The sequence below is a fragment of the Nematolebias whitei genome, chromosome 15 (genome assembly GCF_014905685.2).
Source record: "Nematolebias whitei isolate Nwh7 chromosome 15, NemWhi1, whole genome shotgun sequence".
In the NCBI taxonomy this organism is placed as follows: domain Eukaryota; kingdom Metazoa; phylum Chordata; class Actinopteri; order Cyprinodontiformes; family Rivulidae; genus Nematolebias; species Nematolebias whitei.
Genome location: NC_056512.1, coordinates 43368679 through 43390794, shown reverse-complemented (window position 1 = coordinate 43390794; position 22116 = coordinate 43368679). Strand labels below are relative to the sequence as shown.

General features: G+C 39.7%; 2 protein-coding genes and 1 non-coding gene across 3 annotated transcripts; 2 read left to right on the top strand and 1 right to left on the bottom strand.

Annotated features, from left to right (window-relative positions):
• The first annotated feature begins 2032 nt into the window (after nucleotides 1–2032).
• Nucleotides 2033–3967, top strand: arl5c (ADP-ribosylation factor-like 5C). Its single transcript, XM_037689256.1, has 6 exons — nucleotides 2033–2239; nucleotides 2505–2565; nucleotides 2644–2791; nucleotides 2879–2962; nucleotides 3365–3516; nucleotides 3596–3967. Exons 1-6 carry the CDS (start codon nucleotides 2194–2196, stop codon nucleotides 3642–3644), a joined length of 540 nt encoding a protein of 179 aa, XP_037545184.1. The 5' UTR covers nucleotides 2033–2193; the 3' UTR covers nucleotides 3645–3967.
• A 1764-nt stretch (nucleotides 3968–5731) lies between these two features.
• On the bottom strand, nucleotides 5732–5803 carry trnac-gca. Its single transcript has one exon. It is a non-coding gene; the product is annotated as a tRNA-Cys (tRNA).
• Nucleotides 5804–15815: 10012 nt separating this feature from the next.
• On the top strand, nucleotides 15816–21919 carry LOC119421883 (plexin domain-containing protein 1-like). The gene is made up of 13 exons (XM_037689249.1): nucleotides 15816–15911; nucleotides 16140–16280; nucleotides 18790–18859; nucleotides 18941–19063; nucleotides 19129–19247; nucleotides 19341–19437; nucleotides 19528–19623; nucleotides 19750–19831; nucleotides 19900–19960; nucleotides 20047–20179; nucleotides 21458–21487; nucleotides 21565–21722; nucleotides 21804–21919. The coding sequence occupies exons 1-13, from the start codon at nucleotides 15843–15845 to the stop codon at nucleotides 21915–21917; spliced, it is 1293 nt and encodes a 430-aa protein (XP_037545177.1). The 5' UTR covers nucleotides 15816–15842; the 3' UTR covers nucleotides 21918–21919.
• Nucleotides 21920–22116: the final 197 nt, after the last annotated feature.

The following is a 22116-nucleotide window of genomic DNA, read 5'->3' as shown; positions in this document are numbered from 1 at the left end:
ATGAGTAGATCAGAGGCTAAAGTGAGCAGAACTGAGGCTAAAATGAGCAGATCAGATGCTAAAATGAGCAGAACAGGGGCTAAAATGAGCAGAACAGGGGCTAAAATGAGCTGAACAGAGGCTCAAATGAGCTGAACAGAGGTTAAAATGAGCTGAACAGAAGCTAAAATGAGCAGAACAGAGGTTAAAATGAGTTAAACAGGGTAAAATGAGCTGAACAGAAGCTAAAATGAGTTGAACAGAAGCTAAAATGAGTTGAACAGAGGTTAAATGAGTTAAAACAAGCTAAAATGAGCTGAACAGAGGCTCAAATGAGCTGAACAGAAGCTAAAATGAGTTGAACAGAGGTTAAATGAGTTAAACAGAAGGTAAAATGAGCTGAACAGAGGCTCAAATGAGCTGAACAGAAGCTAAAATGAGTTGAACAGAGGTTAAATGAGTTAAACAGAAGGTAAAATGAGCTGAACAGAGGTTAAAATGAGCTGAACAGAAGCTAAAATGAGCAGAACAGAGGTTAAAATGAGTTGAACAGAGGTTAAAATGAGTTAAACAGAGGTTAAAATGAGTTAAACAGAGGGTAAAATGAGTTGAACAGAGGTTAAATGAGTTAAACAGAAGGTAAAATGAGCTGAACAGAGGTTAAAATGAGCTGAACAGAAGCTAAAATGAGCAGAACAGAGGTTAAAATGAGTTGAACAGAGGTTAAAATGAGTTAAACAGAGGTTAAAATGAGTTAAACAGAGGGTAAAATGAGTTAAACAGAGGTTAAAATGAGTTAAACAGAGGGTAAAATGAGTTAAACAGAGGGTAATATGAGTTAAACAGAGGGTAAAATGAGTTAAACAGAGGGTAAAATGAGTTAAACAGAGGGTAAAATGAGTTAAACAGAGGGTAAAATGAGTTAAACAGAGGTTAAAATGAGTTAAACAGAGGGTAAAATGAGTTAAACAGAGGGTAATATGAGTTAAACAGAGGGTAAAATGAGCAGAACATGTTTTGAAATTTAAATACTGTAAATGCAACATATAAACTTTCACGGATGAACGGGTCCAGTAAGTTCCTGGGAAGTACCTGTACTGTACTGTATAAGTACTCGGTGTTTTTCAGTAATTTTACGCCACCAAGTTTTTCCTTTCTGTTCCCTAAGAGAACGAAAACAGTTTCACTTCCCTTGACCATATTTAGCCGAGAAACGTCACTACGCAACCAGCTCCGTCAACGGTTCACGGCTGTCGTAAGGCAACATTCAGGTACTCCAAAAAAGCTCGGAAATCCTAAATTTTATTCATTTGCCGCTATGAAACAAACCGTTCAGGCGATTTTCGTGGCGTCAGTGAACTTTGAGCTCTGCTGTTTTGCTTAGTTTCGTATTTTAAAAGCTAACACAGACTTTATTTTAGTTAAAAACTCACAACAGTGATCCAAAACGGATAATAAATATCCCCAGTAATATTTAAAAAATATAAGAATGATTAATATAAGGAACAGATTTTTCTAAAAACATTTAAAAGCTTTTCTTGGTTTTTTTAGCCAGTCATTACTTATCCTAAAAGTGAATTTTACTCATTTATAGATTTTGTTCAAAGGTAAAACAAATTTAAAGAAATATCCCGATGCATGCGCAATAATCCAGGTAGAAAAAGCAAAAAAAAAAAAAAGTTGAATCTGGTCCTCTGCACATTCAAAACCAGATTAACTTTAGCTACAGTTTATGAAAATGTATCTATTTAACCTAGATGGCTAAATTTAGTCGATTATAAACTCAGGTCTCTTGTAATTGAGTCCCCGAGGCTCAATGGGACTAATCTGTATAAATAAAGGTTGAACGAATAATTATTGTGAAATTTACAGTAAACTGTTCAAATTAATCTTCAAATATGATTATTGTTTATGCAAACAGCTCGAGTTTCAGTTTGGTGAGCAAATCAACTTGCAGATGGCTCAAACGTGCCAGTCGTCCCGCACCTCTTTGAGTCATAATATTTCCCACGATCCGTGAACGCGTCTCCGCTGTAAACCATCGAGTGTTTTCCGAAGCGCCTCCTTCCTGTGTGCGCGAGCGGAGCGGAACCCGGTATTTAAGGCTTAAAGCGCAGTTTCCTCTCAGTCAGCTGTTGACAGAAACTCAAGTTTGTCTCCTTCTTTATTTATTCTCCTGTTTTCCTTTTGTTTTTCGGCACGCACTTGTTGAACATGGGCTTCCTGCTCACCAAAATGATGGCCGTGTTCGGAGACGCAGGTAAGAATCTGCTTCAGTTTCTGTGGCACTTAAAGCTTTTTTATTTATTTTATTGTAACGCAGCTACTTTAAGCCTTAGGGTAACATCATCCAGAATCAAATAATCTCTTTAACGGGAGGGTTTTAATTTAGTTTAGCTTCATTTTGAGGCCCAGGCATGAGAATTGTCTGCTCATCTCTTTGTCTTATCTCTGTGAAGTAATGTTACACAACTCATCATCTGCGGAGTCAGCAGGTTTTTTGAACACTTTGGACTTTCCAACAGAGCACAAAGTCATCATTGTGGGTTTGGACAACGCTGGGAAGACCACCATCCTTTATCAGTTGTAAGTGTTGGAACTTTTTCAGGATTTGATCAAAGACTTGAGCAGTTGTCTCTAATTTTTTTGCGTTTTCTCCCCCAGTTTGACGAAAGAGGCCGTCCACACGTCGCCCACCATCGGCAGCAACGTTGAGGAGATCACAGTCCGAAACACACACTTCATGGTTTGGGACATCGGAGGACAGGAGAGTCTCCGGGCCGACTGGTACTCGTACTACTCCAACACCGAGGTACTTCCCTCCCATCACCGCTGCTCTTTAACTGGACCAAACACAAACTGGTTCTGGGCTCAGAGGTGTCTGACGCGTCTCTTTCAGATCGTCATTCTGGTCGTGGACAGCACGGATCGAGAGAGGCTGACTGTCAGCAAAGACGAGCTGCACCGGATGCTTGCGCATGAGGTGTGAACGTGTTTGCCGTTACCCGACACCAAAAATCTGCCTCCCCACGTGCGCCGTTTCATAAATAGCGCACGGTGTTTGTTACGCTGCTTTCGTACGCCTTTAGTAACTGGGCGCTGCACGGGGAAGACTTTTCCTTGATGTAAAAGTCTTTTGTGATTACGCGAAGCGGCCCGGGCGTCGTGACGCACTCCCAAGTGTGAGTCACTGCGTCATGAATGTGAGGCGAGTGAACTAACCCGTGACGCAACAAAACGAGGAGGTTTCCTTCCATGACCCGTTCTACTGAGACAGCAATTTACTTTGAAGCACCGGAGTTCTTATTTGAGAGTTTCTTGTGGACGTGAGCTTTGTGGATGTAAGAAGTAACACTCGCTCCGTCTGGTTTTTTTTCCCACCTAGGACCTGCAGAACGCAGCCGTTCTCGTTCTGGCCAACAAACAGGACGTGAAGGGCTCCATGACGGCGAAGGAGATCTCCCAGTGCCTGACGCTGGACTCCATCATGACCCACTCGTGGCACGTTCAGGCCTGCTGCGCCCTAACCGGAGAAGGGTGAGCACAAACCCATCGGAAAACAAAAGCTTCACAGCGCGCAGCTTTCTCATCCCGTCTTTCCTTTCTGTTCCCGCAGTCTTCCTGCCAGCCTGGACTGGATGAGATCGAAGGTCGTGGCGAACTGAGACGCCCCCTGAGGGATCAAACTTCATCCAACGGAGCCGAGAGGCCTCGCTGTCGGTGTGATTCAGTGTTTCAGCACACCTCCGGGGTTGTGTTGTTCTTAAAGACTTGTTTCCTGCTTTCCTTATACCTCAGCTAAACCTGCAGCTAAAATGCACTACAAGTAGCCAAAACATCCTACCTGACCAGAAATACCAGATTCCATTTAGCATCGGGACAAGTTCTCGCTGCTTCCAAGAAAATGTCATTTATAAAAATGGCGGTAAGTGTCAAATAACTTGGACGGTTATTTCCTGTCAGAGCGACTTTTTTTTTTTTTTTTTTTTTTTTTTACCAAATCGACCTCTTTTCGTGTTCCACCTTTTCTCGAGACTGTTTGTTTTCCAACAACAATGTTTAAGCTATAACTGAGACAAAACTAAATTCTGTGATCTCGATCTCAGACCCTCTGCACTGCTGGTAAATGTGATTTTGTTGTTTTATGCCAGTGAACAACAGCAGTTTTGTTCTGAAAATGTTTAATTTATATAAATTTATGTATATATATATTTTTAATGAAAGCTTTTTGGTTGTATTTTTGTATATTTCAGCCATTTCCTGAATGAGGAATGGTACTACAGCTGCTAAGGACAACGAGTCCAGTTTAAAGTGTATATATTGTACAATTTTTAAAATAAATATATTTTATTGCAAGTTTTGATCAGTGTGTATTATGAGTGTCACATTCTTTGTTTACAAAAACAAACTGGGCCAATTAAGAGTTTTGTGAGTAAGTTCAAAGTGAAATAAAGAGAATGATGATCATGTAGCGACTCTCACCACTGGCGTCCCACATGGATGTGTCCTGAGCCCACTCTTATTATTCTCTTACTGCTCACGTATGATTACTGTGTATCTCAGATTATAAACCTTGCATTGATGCTGCTGTTTTTGGTTTTATCTTAAACAACAAGAAGTTTAGAGGGAACGTGGAGGAGCTTACTGAATGAATCAAACAACCCCAGCATTAATGCGGCAAAGACAAAAGAGATGATGGTGGACTTCAGGCCCTGCACATGCGACTCTCAACCAGCTAGGATGGAGGTGGATCTAAAGGCCAGAGCCTCATTAGCAGTAATGAGAGAGTTGCTCCGATCTGTTGTGAGCTGAACCGAAAGGCAAATATCTCAGTTTTATTAGTTCATCTATGTTCCAACCCTCACCTAGGGTTCTGATGTGAGGACCATGACTGAAGGAACAAAATCCTGGATACAAGCTGCTGGAATGAGTTTCCTCTGTATGGTGGTCGGGTGAGGAGTCATCCAGTTGGAGCTCAGAGTAAAGATCACTGCTCCTCCACGTCAAAAGATCTCACCTGAGGATGGTTCAGGCATCCGATTAGGATGTTTTCTGGGCGCCTCCCTCACTAATGGTTTGGTATTTCCCACTGTGAGGAGACCCAGGAGAAGAACCAGAACCCAACAGAGGAAATATATATCCTCTCTGGCTTGGGAAGGCTGTCTCGATCCCATCAGGAGGAGCTGAGGGGATGGTCTCTGGGGAAAGAAATGTTTGGGCTTTCCTCCTAAATCTGTTGCACCCACAAACCAAGCACCGATAAGCAGAAAAAATGGATGGAAGTACCAAGTAATGAAGAATGCCTACCTCGTTTTTCACCAGAGGACATTTATATCAACAAACCCAGAACCTCAGTTTAAAATATTGCAACAGGCCTCACACATGCAGGTCATGGACTATTCCCTCCTTTCTTCTCTGTCAGAAGGTCAACAACTCCCTCCGAGTTGTACAATTCATAATTCAGTTCCTCTAAATTATGCTCTATGTTTTTTTTTAATTATTATTTTAGGCATTTATTAATAGATTTAGGGTTATTTAGGCTATTGCAGTCTGCCCCAAGGAGCATATTTTGTTCTCACGCATTTATCCGACACATTGAATGACAAAATTGGTCTTAAAATAAAATGCTGTTTCTCTGCGACACAACAACAAACTCATTTTAGCTCCTAACGCTGCCGTAAAAACAACAGAGTTTAAAAACAAATATTTAAATGATCAAACATTTAAATGAAAAAGAAAAAAATAAAACACCAGGGGGCATCCGGATTTGAACCGGAGACCTCTTGATCTGCAGTCAAATGCTCTACCACTGAGCTATACCCCCGCACGGCTCTGCTGAAGGTGAGGACCCTTTTTGTAGATTTATCAAACAAACGCGGACAATTTAGTTTTAGATATAGAATTAATATCTGGTATTATTTGAGAAAGACTTAAATCTGACAACGATCGTTTCTATAAATGATTATTTCGGAAATCCGATATCAATTTGTCCTGTAGGTGGCAGTATGGGTCTATTTTCTATGGTGAACTCTGCTCAACACGCAGCCTATGCTAGGCTAAGCTAAGCTAGGCTAAGCTAGGCTAGGCTAGGCTAAGCTAAGATAAACAAAGCTAATCTATATAATTCCCTAAAACTTTTCTTGTGTTAAAGAGAAAATTTGGCAAACGAACAAGAGCTAACTTCTATTTTATTTCAGCAGCACAACATATATCAGTGACATCATAATATAAATTTATTTTCAGTGTTAATTTCAACTTAGTTTAGGTTCCCTTGGCCAGATCTTCAGCTATTTTGAATTATTTTATTACAAAAAAAAAGCACATCACAGCATCTAACTGTAACACTTTGCTATTTTGCTCCTTGCTTCTTTATGGAAATGTCAGGGATTTAACATAATGCCAATAAAGTATACTTATTTGAAATGCCAGGGCAACAAATATTTGATATTCTTCATATGTGAAGACTCTGAAAGTCTTCTAATCTAAGTAAAGTAAAAACTACAGACCTGCTGAATGCAGATTTTACTGACCTCTTGTGGCTCAAATGACATAAAATCTATAAAATTGTGACAGTAAAACTCGAATATAACTTAACTGTGCATATTCTTTATGCAATTAAATGTTTGTTTGTTTGTATTCATGATCAACGCTGACATAAAACTGCTAACCTTCTGTTGCAGCTTATCAAGGAAACATTTGGGAAACAGACCAACAGGAAATTCCCTACATGAATAATTGCTCAGCTTTGACATTTGCATTCCTTGAACTGCAAAAATCACTTACAGAATAAAACGTGGGTTGTTGACTCGGGTTCCCATCACTTGCGTGTAAAATAATCCAGAATAAACTGTGTTTTTGTGTAGCTCACAAGGATCCAAACACATCGACTTTTAAATGGCAGAACATTTACATTATTTATCCAAAAGCTGGTTTCTCTCTGGTAATTGCAGATTTAATTCAAGCTTCTTCTTCTTTTTCTTGCGTCAGAGCAAGAAACAAATCCGCTTTACTGAATAAACACAAAATTTAGCTCAATATCTATAAGACTGACTGAGTTACAGCCAATATGGTGTCAACGAGTCATTTTAAGTTGCTTTGCCTCTAAAAGCTAATCGTTCTAAATGTTCATCCAAACAACGTTTCCTGAAAGTTTCAGTGGTTCACGAGATATTTTACCAACAATGATTTCTAATTTTAATTAAACATCTTGCGCAGTTAGCAGCACTTATATGTTGTGAACAACTCTCAGCTACTACCACACCATGTTTCCAAGTCATATCTGTAAAACTGACTGAGCTACAGCCTTTTTTATGTCGGCTAATGTTGATGAGCTGTGGTGGCCATCTTGACTTGGATCAACTCCAAAACTTAACCAGCTGTAAAAGTTTATCTAATTGTTATTTCCCAAAAGTTTCATTAAAATCCCACCAGTGATTCATGAGATATTTTGCTAACAGGCAGACAAAGTGAACTCGGAGTAATAATGGTCAATTGTGAAGACGTCTTGCGCAATCGGTTAGCGCTCTCAGTATGTGTTGGGGATGACTCTCAGCTACTACCACACCAAATTTTAGGCCCATATCTGTAAAGCTAGCAGAGTTACAGCACGTTCCGTGGATTCAGTCAGTTGGGTGTGGCAGCCATCTTGAATTGGGTTGACTCTAAACACTAATCACTTGTCAGTGATAAGAGGAGTAAGCCTTCCCAGCTGATCCGTTTGTCTTTGTCATCACCATGACAACCAGGACCGGAGGAGGAGAGAGGGGTTAGAAACTGGGTGGTGTGAGGCAGAAAGACAACGCCGGGTGGAAAGGAGGAGGAAGTTTGTTTTTGCAGAGAGGAGAGGAAACAAGACTGGAGACTATAATCTTGTTGTGTGTTTTTGCAGGTTAACATGCTCCTCGACTCGTTCCTGTTTCTTCTCTGTTTCTCTCAGACTGTTCAGCATCAAACAGGTGAGTCCAGTGTATTTGTATTTTTAGTCCATATTTTTATTATTTAAGTGCTTTTGTTCTTTGGTTCTTCTCTGATATGTGTTACAGATCTTTCAAGCTGTTTCTTGACTTTTTAAACACTTTCACAGTTTATTTAAATCCTTTCCCCCTCCCACACCTGTTTCCCTTTAGATCACAACGTCAATGAATAAATAACGCATTGGACATTTTTCATGCAGACACCGTTTATTCTATTTTAACACGCTTTAAACCACAGGATCACAGGCACGCCATGCCTCTTCTGTTTAAATGAACTGCTTTACAATAAAAGTTGCACAATAAAAATAAAAAAGCCACAATTATGCAGCCCACAAAGAGCCAGTTTAAAATTAGAGCTGCTTTTCTACAGATTGGGCTGCATTTTTAGTTTCAGGAAAAAAGATGGTTTGTTACTGAATTCTGCTTCTCTTTAATGAGAGGTTTTTGTTTTGTGTCAGGGAGGCTTACAGAATCAGGATAAGTGGATTTTTAAATATATTTTCTGTGGTTTAAGTGAAAAACAAGCTGTCAGTGATGGGGACTAATGATAACTGTTTGCTGCAGAACAAGCTGAGGAGGAGGAGGTGGGTCGGCTCTGACCCAGCATCATTCCTTTTCACTTATCAGCTTATCAGCTTTGGCACTCGACGCATAAACAGTCCAGTTTTATGAAAAACGACTTGAGTCCTGCGAGAGTCGCTGACATCATCTGAACCAGACTGTGAAAACAAAAAGAGCTGAAAATGAGAGGTTTTCTTTCTAACGGCCTCAGATTTGATCCTTTTTCCCTCGCTGAGTAATTTGTTCATCTGTCTGGTTAGATTTAAACGAATGTGAGATTAAATCACTGTTAGTGGATTAAATCCAGCATCAGTTGTTTCGATGTCTGAATGCTGAGTCAGCTATTCGTACAATTGTTGCCTTCTAAACGCCTTGTGCTGTTTTTAATATGTCAAAACAATCGGCTCATTTACGAGATGGATGCTGTGACTTTATAGTTTTTCTGTAACTTTTATACTTTTCAAATTCTTGTAATTTGTTTACAAATCTTTTTTCTACATAGAAACACTGAGATTTCTTTAAATCCTTCATAAACGTTGTTCTCGTGCACCAGGATCTCTGTTTACGTCTTCTTTTGTTAATTTTAGCTTACATTGTGGCACTTTTGGCTAACCGTTTCTTACTTGTAGCTGACATTTGTTAATTTTAGCTTTTTTTTTTTTTTTTTTAACCAGCGATTTGCTCCTTTTAGCTATTCTTCTGCTTCCTTTGATTTTTATAGCTTTTTACGGCTTTTTCTTTTTAGCTATCCTTTTACTATTTTTAGCTTTTAACTAGTCTTTTTTTGCTACTTTTACAATTCTGCAAGCAGTTTGTTATATTAGCTACCGTTCTGCAACTTTATATTAGCCTTATGGTACTTTAAATAGCCTTTTACCTTTTTTAGCTTCCAGCTAATCTTTTGCTACCTTTGCCTTTTAGCTAACAATTGCTACTTTTAGCTTTTCGCTAGCTGTTTGCTACTCTTATCTATTGTGCTGCTCATTTTAATTAGCTTTTTGATGCTTTAAAGTAGCCTTTTGCTACTTTTAGTATTAAAATAAAGTTTTCGTACTTTTGGCTTTTAGCTATATTTTGGCTTTTGTAACATTTAATTAGTATTTTGATCCTTCTAGGTTTTAGGGAATGTTGTACTTTTTAACTTTTAGGTAGCCTGTTCCTACTTATAGCTTAAAGCCGACCTTTTGTTATGTTTTGCTTTAAGCTAGCCCAGCTAATTTTAGTTCTAGCTGTTTGTTACTTTTAGCTAAAAGTTTGTTACTTTTTGTTTGTTCGGCTCATCACACCTTCCATTTTGTTTTTACAAGCTCAGTTTTACCCGTCCATCTTCCTTTCTTCTCGTTTTAGTTTCAGCAACTTAGTTTCTTATTTAACAAACTTCAGCATTCATTCATTCACCCTGCATGAATGAATGAATGAATGAATGAATGAATGGAAAACACCTGTATTTTCAAAATGCAAACATTTCAAGCTTGACTTGTGATTGTAAAACATGTTTGGCACAAAGTAAAAGTGAAAAAACTTCCTTTAAACCCGTGAACACTGGGAGGAACTCTGAACTGTTTCAATCATTTACGTCTTCAGATAAAGAAAAAGCAGAATTAAAGTCCAGAGAGTTGATTTCTTCAGCTGAAGATAAGCGAAGCAGAGTTCTTCAGTTTTCTTCACAAAACGTGACCAAGTTTATTTTTTTTAATCAGTGCCAAAGATTGAACTGCACCGTTTTAGGATCCACTGAATGCATACTCCTCTAAAATAATTAAAAACATATTTATCGAAGGCGGACGGCAGTGTTCTTGTACATGTCTGTTACCAAAACGTCTCACGAACCACTGGACCTGGTCTACGACTGTCAACCCAACTGGAGACGGCTGCCACAGCTAATCAACATCAGCTCACAAAAACACACTTTGTCAGTAGCTGAGAGTCATTAACAACACATCCTCCGAGCATAAGATCATAAGAATCAGGACACTGAGGACAGAGCCACGAGCCTCTGCAGCATTCAGAGTTAAATCTGTAATTTAGCCCAAGTCCAGACAGGAATGAGGCAGAGTCTATTTTGGTGAGGAACAACCGGGGATTTGCATCACTTCGGCTGCATAAACTAAACGTTTCTTGTGGGTGATGTTTGCGATGCCAACTCCTCCAGCCACTGCTCAGGAAGGGTGCGTCCTTTCTGACCACACTCAGCTCACCACGCGCTGAAAAAACAAAGAAAAACAGCTAAAAGCTAACGTTTGGTAACTCCTAAAAGAGCGTGCAGAGGTCAGGTTTGAGGCCAAAGCCTCTGAACGCTCGTGCTTCAGAAATAAAAAACCTCCCTGGTCTTTTCCACATCATCCTCGGCCTCAAACATCTTTGAAACATTTACACTTTCTACTCAAAACCTCATTTACGTAAACGCTTCACCAGGTGGCGTTTTAACTTTTATAATCCAGAGGATTATAAAGTTGTAGCCGTCAAATTTCATAAACGTTACACCTGACTTCAGTGGATATACTGTGTTGGGTCTTGGAGTACACATGAGCACACATCAGGTACTAAAACATCATGTTTTAGCTAAATGTTTGTTAAATTAACTTATTCACAGGCATTTATATGTTGTGTTAGAGTGGTTAGCTTTGACGGCCATTTTGAATTGACTCCAAATCAGTACTTTCAGTGACTACTTTCACAAAGAGTTGTTAAAATCCAGAGAGTGGTTCATGAGATATTTTGCTAAAAGCCGTCAGAGTTGACTCCAACGGCTAACGCTCGGAACTTGGAGATGACTCTCAGCTACTACCACATTGAAGTTTACCTCAAAACTCAGGGCTCAAAAGAAAACAATGGCTCAAATCTCAAACTAGTAAAACACTGGCTATAAGTAGAAAAAGAAGCAGAATGGTAGCTGGAAATATAGCAGAATAGCTAAAAGTAAAAGTCTAGCTAAGAGATAAAAATAGCAGTATATAAGCTAAAAGTAGTAAATGGTTAGCTAAAAACTTATAGTAGGAGAATGGTGGCTATAAGAAGATAATGCTATTTAAAAGCTAAAAGTAGCAGAGCTTAAAGTAGCAAAAAACTTGCTAAAAGAAGTAAAAGGTTAGCTAAAAGCAGAAGACTAGCTAAAAGCTAAAAAATGTGACAGTTACTAAAAATTTCAAAAGTCTAGCTAACAGAAGCTGAATGATAACTAGAAGCTATACAGAATGTTAAAAGTATCAAAAATGTAGCTCAAAGCTAAAAAATAGCAGAACGGTAAAAAAAGTATAGAAAGATATTAGCTATCAAAATGCTAGCTGCAAGTAGCAAATGGCCAACAAAATGTAAAAGCAGAAAAAGGCTAGCTGAAAGCTAAAATTAGCCAACAGCTTAAGGTTGCAAAAGTCTAGCTAAAAAGTAAAAGTAACGAAAAAGCTAGCTAAAGATTGCGTCAGAGGACAAAACCAGAGCCAACATGAGGTACATTTTAAAAAGAACATTTAATTAAAAGAACTAAGATATCCATCAGGTAAATAGCTGCAAATAAAGGTGAATAAATATTTAACAAGTTAAGCACAAACCATCACACGTCTCCTGAATGAGCTGAGCATTTTGAAATATGCACAGCTAAAATCAAATAAACACAAAAATCCAAAACAAAGAGATGTTTCTGTATAAAAAAAGCTGCGTGTTTGTAAAAGATTAGGATGAGCTGAAAGTGGCTTTTGTTTTTGTCTAAACTTGATCTTCGGCCCTAATGTTGCTCCGTGACCTCAGCAGATCTTAGCTCCAACCTTAGGTTTGTGCACTCCTCCCATCTTTTATGAGCCAAATGATCTGCTGCAGCACAGACCTCCACTTCATGTAGACATTGTTTTTCCTCTTGCAGACGCCACGACGACGCAGACCCACCCCTCAACAGTAACACACATGTTTCACACACCACATACAGTACGTGGTGAAGAAGACATTAGTGCCTTCAGAAACTTCTTAAACTGTAGCTGAGACGACTGGAAAATGAATTAGCGTTACAATAGTCTGCATCCAAAGCGGCATTTAAAGCTCAGCACAGTCTGGAGGTTTGGCAGAGGTCAGACTGGGAACAGCTGGCCTGCTTGCATCGAACCAGCAACATCAGCTAAAATGTTGCCAACAAAAGCTTGTTTTAAGGTGCATGATGGGAAAATAAATGTTGATGTTCTAAAACTTGTCAGGTGGATCAAATGTAAAACATCTAATGAACCGCTGGACAGAACTAAACCTTCAAAAAGTGATCACTGGATGGACATCTACAACAAATTAGTCAATCCATCCATTATCTTTACCCGCTTCTTCCTTTCCGGTCAAAGGAGTCACTGGTGTCCATATCCAGCTATCACTGTACGAGAGGTGGGGTGACACTGGACAGGTCCATGTCCATCACAGGGACACACAGAGACAAACAAGACAACCATTCACTCTCGCCTAGGGACATTTCAGCCTAACATGCATGTGTTTTGATCTGTGGGAGGAAACCGGAGTACCCCGAGAAAACCCACGTATGCAGAGAGAACATGCAAAAAGGCCCCCGGCCAGGATTTGGTCCAGCAACCTTCTCACTGGCAACACTTTGTCATTCCTTAGTTTAAAACTGACATGAATAACACCGGGTATGCCTCCTTTAAAGAATACTGGGAATTTTATTTTCTATTTTGGTAATTTTATTGGTTTCAGCCAAGAGTTTGTTGAAAGAACTATAAGTTGAACTGCCCTGGTGAGTTAACGAGCGACCTGAGAGGGAGTTATGATGAGCACAAAAGCTCACTACTGTCCTTAATTAACGTTAACTGAATTTTTATGTTTTGTGAATGTTTCTGTGCAGGGCCCTGAGACAACTTGTTGTGATTTGGTGCTATATACATAAACTGAATTAGGCTAAAATGTGACTGACATGAGAACAAGTCAGAAATCAAATGTTTCATCTTTCACTTAGCTGGGCGTTTAAACTGTGACGTTTTTCATTCAACCTTCATTCATACAGGTTAGTCTCATTAGACATTACTAAGGCTGCTGTATGCATGCAAAGGAGTGTGTCTTTGTTTTCACTATCTTTATAGTACTGAATGCATTTTTATCTTTAATATATCCTGGTTTTTGTAGATGCACAGCTGGGACATCATGAAGAAACAGTCAACTGGTTTGCTATATGTGTATACTGTATATATATATATATATATATATATATATATATATAGGATTCAAGGTTCTTTGTCAAACACACGTGGCAAGTGAAGGAATGTGATTGTGTAAACATGGTCCCAGTTATTACAAACATTACATTGTGCACACACACATATATATATATATATGTGTGTGTGTATGTATATATGTATATACATACACACACATATATATATATATGTGTGTGTACGTATACATACACACACATATATATATATACATATATATGTGTATGTATATATATACATATATATGATTCAGGGTTCTTTGTCATACACAAAAGTGGCACGTGAAGGAATGTGATTGTGTAAACATGGTCCCAGTTATTATAAACATATTACATCACACATATATATCGTTTTTTTAACTTCATCTGTTTGGAATCCGTTTATTAGATTTGTGCTAGTTACACTAAAATCCAATGTTTTCCCCTCTACAGTGAACTTTTAAAGCTTTGCCAAAATCTCCCTTTTCTGCTTCATCAACTTCCGGTGTTGTTAACGTGTTAGCTAGCTAGCGTTAGCATGACCAGAACAATCAGCAAAAAAAAAAACCGACTAACATAAAATCAGAATTTCAGGAAATGTTCGAGCCACGGTTGCCAAACCGGACCATTGCAGGCCCGACAGGGTCACCTTGCTCGGTTTTAGTCTGCTCAGATTCGGATTCCCGGCTAGAAAACCCCGGAGCAACAGAGACGAGCTCTTCGCGGCAGCCAGGCTGACCACGGCGATGCATTCACGGCGTTTCTCGCAGGGAGCTGAGCCCCACGGGGAGACTGTCCTGGCTTTTTTCAATTTAATTCATGTAAAATACTCTCAGCGCGCCTTCCAGACCCTCCTGTAGTTCGCTGAAAGCCAGGGAACAAAACAGCAAACGTTCAGAACAGGAAGATGCCCCAGAATAGGGTTAGACGAAACACCCCGCACAACAATAGCGCCGCCGACTCCAGTTTATATAGGCTAGTCGTGACGTAACTACGGCGTCCCGTACAGTCAAAAAAGCGAACATTTTTCTTTTTTAATGTTTTTGCCACACAATGTTCGCATAAAATAAGCCTTTTAAATGAGGAAAGGTGTATCTATACATTTCAGTACAACTCTAAATTACAAACTGTTAAACTTTTAGTGTTAAAAAATGAGAATATATACATTTATGTCACAAAATGTTGCACAATGACAGAATAAATAAATTGGCAATATTTTAATTAATTTATTTGTAAAAAAAAATATTTTTTTAGTTCATGAAATTTGTTTCTAAGTTTTGCAGGATATCCTTATTGTATTTAATTCTGTTACTGATTTGTTTTCTTTTTTTCATAGAGTTGTTGTACAAAATCTTCCTTTTTTTACACAATTGCTTTTTTTTTTTTTTTTTGTAAAAACACCAAAATTTAATCAATATATCAGTATGGGCTTTTGTTATTTTCTGTAAACAATAGTTAAAATCATTGGTTGGTAGCTTAATTTCCTGAGAACTAATCATTCACCCTGTATTTCAGGTTAACTTTTTATTTTAAAGAGAAATTATACTTTCATTTTATTTCAGTGAGGGCATTTAGAACAACAAAATCAAGACGAGGTCGTGTGAGGACAACAACGCCTTCAGGTTTAGATCAAATAATCAGTACAAATATAACAGCAGACATGAATTTTCCACGCGCAATAAAAATCACAGCTTCGTGGAAAAATAAACACCTAACAGGAACCAGAAATGTGTGGCTTGAAACCGAGACAAGCCATCAATTAAAACACACAAAACTTTAAAACAAAGCCTACCCACCCTGGTTTGCTTACTAGATATGGTTTCTTTTGATTGTAGGGTTTGACAAGTCGTTTCTAAAAGCAGGACAAATGTTTTTGTCTTCGTTCAACAATGTCTCAAACTGACAAGGCAGACACACTCAAAAGGTTTTAATTTCTCACAAGGCTGGCTGTCTGAAACCACAGCTGTAAACATCAGAGAGTTTCAGTAAAACTGCCTTTTGAAATGTTTGAAACCAGCAGACTCATAATCTGATACAATTCTAGACTAATTAAAAAAAAAAGATACTGGTGTCCCATTTTCCTCACAGGTGACCTGCACAGCGTGACCTCACAGTCACATGCTGGTGACCGAGGCCACAAACCGTCTTTGAGGAGGATGAGCAGGGCCTCTCGGGGCGGAGGAGTCACCATCAACACCCTGCCAAATGACATGACACATGTAGTGGTGAGTGCTGCACCGCAGGGTTTCCCAAGATGTTTGAAGCATTTGTCTTTTCGCTTTGGAACCTGGCGTTTGTTTTAGTTGGAGTCAAACAGTGCCCTCTTTTGGAAACTTTCCCACAGACTTGGAACAACACAAACCTAGATTTCAACATGTTCTTGGTGATTAAGCTGTTTTTTTTTTGTTTTTTTTTTAACCTTCTGATCCTCCTTCTGTTCTGTCTGAAAATAGGACTCCAACAGGTACTACACGTGGCGAAGCTTCGGCCCTGAAGAGCAGCGGACCCACGACCTGTGGTTTGATATGAGTGACGTCCGGCACGGCCAAGTCAGGGTCCACAGCCTCCTGTCCAATTCATACAAACAAGCCGTGGTAAGTGTCACCAGTCCACTTCACTGCTGCTGCAGAATCAGGGGAAACGCAGCGCAACTAGACTTCCTCTTTTTGAGTTTTCTCAGATCTCTCCTTGGATTAAAAACTAAACATCTTTAAAAAAATTAAATCTAGTATTCCTTTAAGGGGTGCACATCGCCTGCCGCCTATCAGGCCAGAGTTTCAAACTAAACTCATATCATGCTGAGAAACGATGAAGCTGCAGCTGGGAAAATAATTAAAACAATTAAAATAATTGTGAGTTGTTGCACTCTCAGCTACTTTCGTTCCGAGTTTGGGGTCTAAAAGTGACTGAGCTATAGCCAGTTTTGTGTTTTCTAAAGACACTTAGCTGTGGCAGCCATCTTTAATTGGGTTGACTCCAAAAGTTAATCAGTCACGTTTAAATATGGTTACAGGTAAAAGAGTTCCAGCTGCCTCCTAACAACTTGCTAGGATTTGTTCATCGAAGGAGTCAAAAGTGTCTCAAATTAGCATTCTGAGAAAAATATTCTGTTTTCATTGCAACTTCCTGCTAGTATTAACATGTTAAAGATTAAAAAAAGATCCCAGAACCATAAGAGATAAATGTTCTTTAATGTTCCACGTTGATAAAACTGTGTATGTTTGTGCACAAAGCTAATTCCTATCTAATTACTTTGCATTGCAATCACAATAAATGTTTTCTTTATGCTGTTCCCTCTTCATAATCACAAGAAATGAACATTTAATCTTAATCTATATTTAAAGGTCATGACAACAGATGTCTTCCTTCAGAATATAATTGACTCACTGAGCTCAAGCTAAAGGGGGCACCCAGATTTGAGCTGGGGACCTGCTGATCTGCTCTACCACTGAGCCCCCCCCCCCCCCCCCCCACTGTTTTAATTGAATATAATATGATGTTTTATCTTAAATGTGTTGGACTGCAGATCTGGATGATCTGAAGACGAAGCACCAAAATTTGAGCTCTAAATAATTAAAAAAAACTCTTGATCAGAAAACTTATAAATTGACATCATGTTCATTTGGCTTGTGTTTGGGAATATTTCCTAACCTCAGGAATCATTACATACGGCTTTTAAAACAGATGTTCGGTTCAGGGGGCACCCAGAGTTGAACTGGGGGGGGGGGGGGGGGGCTGTTGATCTGCAGTCAAATGCTCTGCCGCTGCGCTACACGCCCTCCCACACACATATTCATACATATAATATACAGTTTATCCAAAGTGTGGAGGACGGTTTCACTGTCAATTCAAAAATATTTATCTGAAAATTTACTTTGGTCACTTCAAATAACTCAAATCCCACAAAAACAAGTTAAGTTAAAACAGACGTTGCCAAAAAATAGAACAAATCAGAGTTTTGTGTCACGATTTGTGTTTGTTCTTTTTTTTTTGTGAAGTAATAAAACAAAAACATTTGGTTTTATTATCTTTAGATTATTAAGTGCGCTGATCCGGTTCTTTATTTATGTTCTTGTTCCATCATCGCCGTTTGATGTTCTTGTTTCAGTGATGTCAGGGGGTGGAAACCAAGGGTCCGGTTTGGTGACCTCAGGATTCTGTCTACTATTTGTGGACGTTGCGGTCCTGTTGGGGTCATTGTGCCGGTATCTTCAGCTCTCACTGGAGCGGGCTGGGATGAGGATCAGCACCTCCAAATCTGAGGTTATAGTCCTCGGTCAGAAAAGGGTGGATTGCCCTCTCCGGGTTGGGACTGAGGTGCGGCCTGAAGTGGAGGAATTCTAGTATCTCAAGTTGTTCATGAGTGAAGGAAGAATGGAGCATGAGATCAACAGACCAATAGGTGTGGCTCCTTCAGTATTGTGGACTCTGTGCCGGTCCATTGTGGTGAAGATGGAGCTGAAATGTACGGAGAAGCTCTCTGTTTATCGAGCAGTCTACTGGCCTGTTGTCACTCACAAACTATGTAGTGACCAAAAGACCAAGATTGTTGATACAATCGAGGGGGTTTGGAGTCTTCCTGGAGTCCAGGATGTGTTTTGGGCATGTCCAACTGGGAGGAGACCCTGGGGAAGATCCAGGACACACTGCAGAGACTATCGTATGCCTCTCGGCTGGTCTGGGAATGCTCTGGAGTCCTCCCAAGAACTGAAGGAGGTAGCTGGACCTCCCTGCTCAAACTGTTGCTCCTGCGACTCGACTCTGATACAAGTGGAAGATAATGCTTGGATGGTTGGACGTTCTGGTGTCCAGCTCCTCACATACCAGCTGCGTTTCATTAGTAATCAGCACACACGTTCCACCTGGTTCACTGCTTGGTCCTCAGTTTTTGTCAGATTACCTGCTTACATTTTGCCAATGTTCCCGTTTGTTTTGGTTTCGTGATTAAAGATTCTGGTTGAGCTCCTGGACTTGTTCCCGTTGTTCCTGCATTTGGGTCCTTACTGCAAACAAAAGCCTGTTTTTAAATGTCTATATGGACACGACCTAAACCCATCACCTCAACTCTCACTGTGATGGTTTGCATCTGTTTTTTCTTTTCAGAGAGTCGCCATGTCGTTTGACTTTCCTTTTTATGGACATTACCTGAGGCAGATCGTCATAGCAACAGGAGGTATCTTTTCTGCACATGCTCAGAGAATAGACCTGTATTTGTTTACAAGGCATACTCATGTCTTCATCTGGTGGTCTTCAGGATTTATCTTCACGGGGGACGTTACTCATCGTATGCTGACCAGCACACAGTACGTCGCCCCACTTATGGCCAACTTTGACCCCGGTCACTCAAAAGAGTCTACTGTGCAGTATCTGGACAACGGTACGAAACCATTTGGCGTTTCAACACTTCACTGTTACGTATTCTCACGGTCGGACTGATTTTAGGGGAAGTTTTTGTGGTCCAGTGGGAGCGGGTCAGGCTTCCAGGCAAAGAGTCGAAGGGCGCCTTCACATTTCAGGCTGCGCTTTACAAAACAGGAAGGATCACATTCAGCTACCGAGACGTGAGACAAATCTACCACCTCTGCTGTCAAAATCTGATCACGTCACTCATCACGTCAGAGGAAAATGCCCACTTTCTGTTTTCTGCTCACCAGATCCCGCTGCCTTTGGATGAGATCGGGTCAGAACAACCAGTGAAGGTCGGTTTGTCAGACGCCTTCGTGGTCAAGTCTTCCTCTTCTCAGTCACCAGGTTCCTGATGATCACCGCTTTCGTTTATTCAAGGATCTAAAGAAACGTGAGAACGCAACACTGAACGTGAATTTTTCCTTCTTCGATTAGACGCAGCTCAGCAGACGATCCATGAATACCATCGGGTCGAGATCGACGTGACAAAGATCACCAGTCATTCTGCTGTAGAGCTCACACCACTGCCAAGTAACTAAATACCCAATCTCTGAGTGTTTAGGACATTAGTACGCTTATTTTATTTCCTAAACGTGGTGATATCAGCATCCAAACAAGGACATATCTACAGATTTGTGCTCTTCTGCCTCCGTGCAGCCTGCCTGCTACTCGACAGCTGTGAACTCTGCCTCTCATCCAACCAAACCTACGGTTGCAGTTGGTGCAACGTTCTCCAGAGGTGAGACGAAGTCCACGCTGCACCGCTGGTCATTTTAAATCCCGTTTTAAATACCTGCGGTGTTTCAGGTGTTCAGACGGCATGGACCGACACAGGCAGGAATGGTTGGATTATTCCTGTTCAGAGGAGGTACACCTTTAGATTGTAATTATTTTACAGCTTTGTTCGACTTTTTATAAAGATTGTGTTGTTCTGCGCTTGCTGTGATTTGGCAGAGCGAAGGTGCAACCTGTGAGGATTACTTCAGGGACGGCGGCTTCACCGTCTTCTCTGCGGCACCAGAGACAGAAGATTCAACATCGACGACTTCTCTACGAAACGGCTGTGAATGTGGTGCAGAAGACAGAGGTGACCACAGAAACAGCTAAAGCACAGAGTAAATGCTGAGAGATGAACTGCTGAAACAGGGTTATTAAAGCTAAAAGAACCCAAACCAAAGTCCAACGGGAGAAAAACACTAGCTTAAAGATAACAGTAGCAAAATGTTAGCTAAAAACAGCAAGATAAGCTAAAGCTAAATAAGCTAAAAGCAAGCTGAAAGTATCAACAAAGCTAGTAAAAAGCAAAAGGCTAATTAAGAATAGCAAAATGTTATCTAAAAGATAAAAGTAGCTAAATCAAAGTAAAATCAAAAGTAGCAAAAAGCTAACAAATAATATCAAAAGATTATAAGCCAAAATTATCAAAATGCTAGCTGAATGCTAAAAGTTACAAAACACTAGTTAGATGAAGCAGATGCTTAACAAAAGCTGCAAGTATCAAAAAGCTAGCTAAAAGTAAAGGTAGCAAAAAGCTAGTTAAAGATAAAATAAGCACATGCTAGCAACAACGTAAAAACAGCAAAAGTTGAATAAATGCTGAAAGTATCAAAATGGCTAGCTCGAAGATGAAGGTAGAAAAGAGCATGCTAAGAAGTAATAAGCGACTAGCTGAAGCCAAAGTCTAGCTAAAGGAGTTACGGGTATATGAAACGGTTGCAAAAAGCTAGCTAAAAGTGTCAAAGGCTAGATAGAAGGTAAAAAGGTAGTAATGTTAGCATTCGTAGTAAATGACAAGAGTATTAAAACTAATTTAAAGCAGCAAAAGTTTAGCAAAAAGTTAAACGTATCAAACATTTTGCTAAAAGTAACAAAAGGTAAAAGCTAACATTAGTAAAAGACTAGCTAATAGCAATACACAATTATAGCTGAAACCATCTAAAGCTAGCTAGAAGTTATAAGTAGCAACAAGCTGTTTGGAAGCTAAACATAGCCAGATGCTAACTAAGCTAGCTAGATGCTAAAAGTAGCAGAATGCAAGCTGAAGAAGACAAAAACAGCCAGTTTGTTTGGGCAGATTTCAAAGAGAATGATGTTTGTGAATGGATTGAAGAAAACAATGTTTGTATGGAAAGTATTTGTAAATATAATAAAATATTTGGAAAAGGGTAAAAGTTACAAAAAACAAAAGTCACAGCATCCATGTCCTGAATGAGCCGAACGTTTTGCTGCACGACCGAATGAATAACACAAAGTATACAGGAGTAGTTTGATACCTAAAACTACATAAAACATAGGAATTCAAGCTTTTATTTTGACGCTCAGTGGACACATTTAAAACTCTGATTTTAATTTTTTTTTTATTCAGATGACACTCAGCTTCACACATTCAGCAGCGGTGAGTCCTGCTTCTATGAACCGTTATCTTCAATCCCTGTTGGACCGGATTATAATCTCTTGTTTTAATCTTAGCAGCGGATGTGAAAACAGGCTCCTCGATGAAGACCAGAAGGTTTTCGAACACAGCAGTGGTGGCTGGGATAGCGGCAGCTCTGGTCTTACTCTTGGCTTTGGTACTCGTGGCTGTTTTCATCCACTGCCATCCTGCAGCTTCACCGCTTCACCTCATCCAGGTGAGCTGAAAACAACCACCGGCTGCGTTGGGGCTGACAATATCCACATCGCTTTAACGGTTTCATCACTTTGTCTTCCAGAGACGCAGGAGCTACTGGCCTTCCCTGAAGTTTCAGAGGCAGCAGCCCGGGTACACAGAGGTGGACGGAGAGCGTCATGAAAAGTCCAGCACTGCTGAAGCTGGGCGATGCTGAAACTAGATATCCCAAAACAAAGTGTTTTTTTTTAAACATCATGTCGGTCAAGATGGGGGTGTGGTGAAATTATGCAGCTGTTTTTATTTTCTAAATAAACTACAACAATTTTTCATAAAAGTGTTGTTTTTGATATTTTATGAAATGAAATAATAACTGAAAATAGGCCCCAAATGACTGCATAAGTAAGAACATAACA

Excerpts from the sequence above, each read along its gene's own strand:
- LOC119421883 (XM_037689249.1), top strand. The coding sequence starts at position 15,843 with ATGAGCAGGGCCTCTCGGGGCGGAGGAGTCACCATCAACACCCTGCCA. Across the intron at positions 15,912-16,139 it reads ATGACATGACACATGTAGTG|GACTCCAACAGGTACTACAC; the intron begins GTGAGTGCTGCA and ends GTCTGAAAATAG. Across the intron at positions 19,624-19,749 it reads AGAGCTCACACCACTGCCAA|CCTGCCTGCTACTCGACAGC; the intron begins GTAACTAAATAC and ends GCCTCCGTGCAG.
- arl5c (XM_037689256.1), top strand. The coding sequence starts at position 2,194 with ATGGGCTTCCTGCTCACCAAAATGATGGCCGTGTTCGGAGACGCAG. Across the intron at positions 2,240-2,504 it reads GGCCGTGTTCGGAGACGCAG|AGCACAAAGTCATCATTGTG; the intron begins GTAAGAATCTGC and ends ACTTTCCAACAG. Across the intron at positions 2,963-3,364 it reads ACCGGATGCTTGCGCATGAG|GACCTGCAGAACGCAGCCGT; the intron begins GTGTGAACGTGT and ends TTTCCCACCTAG.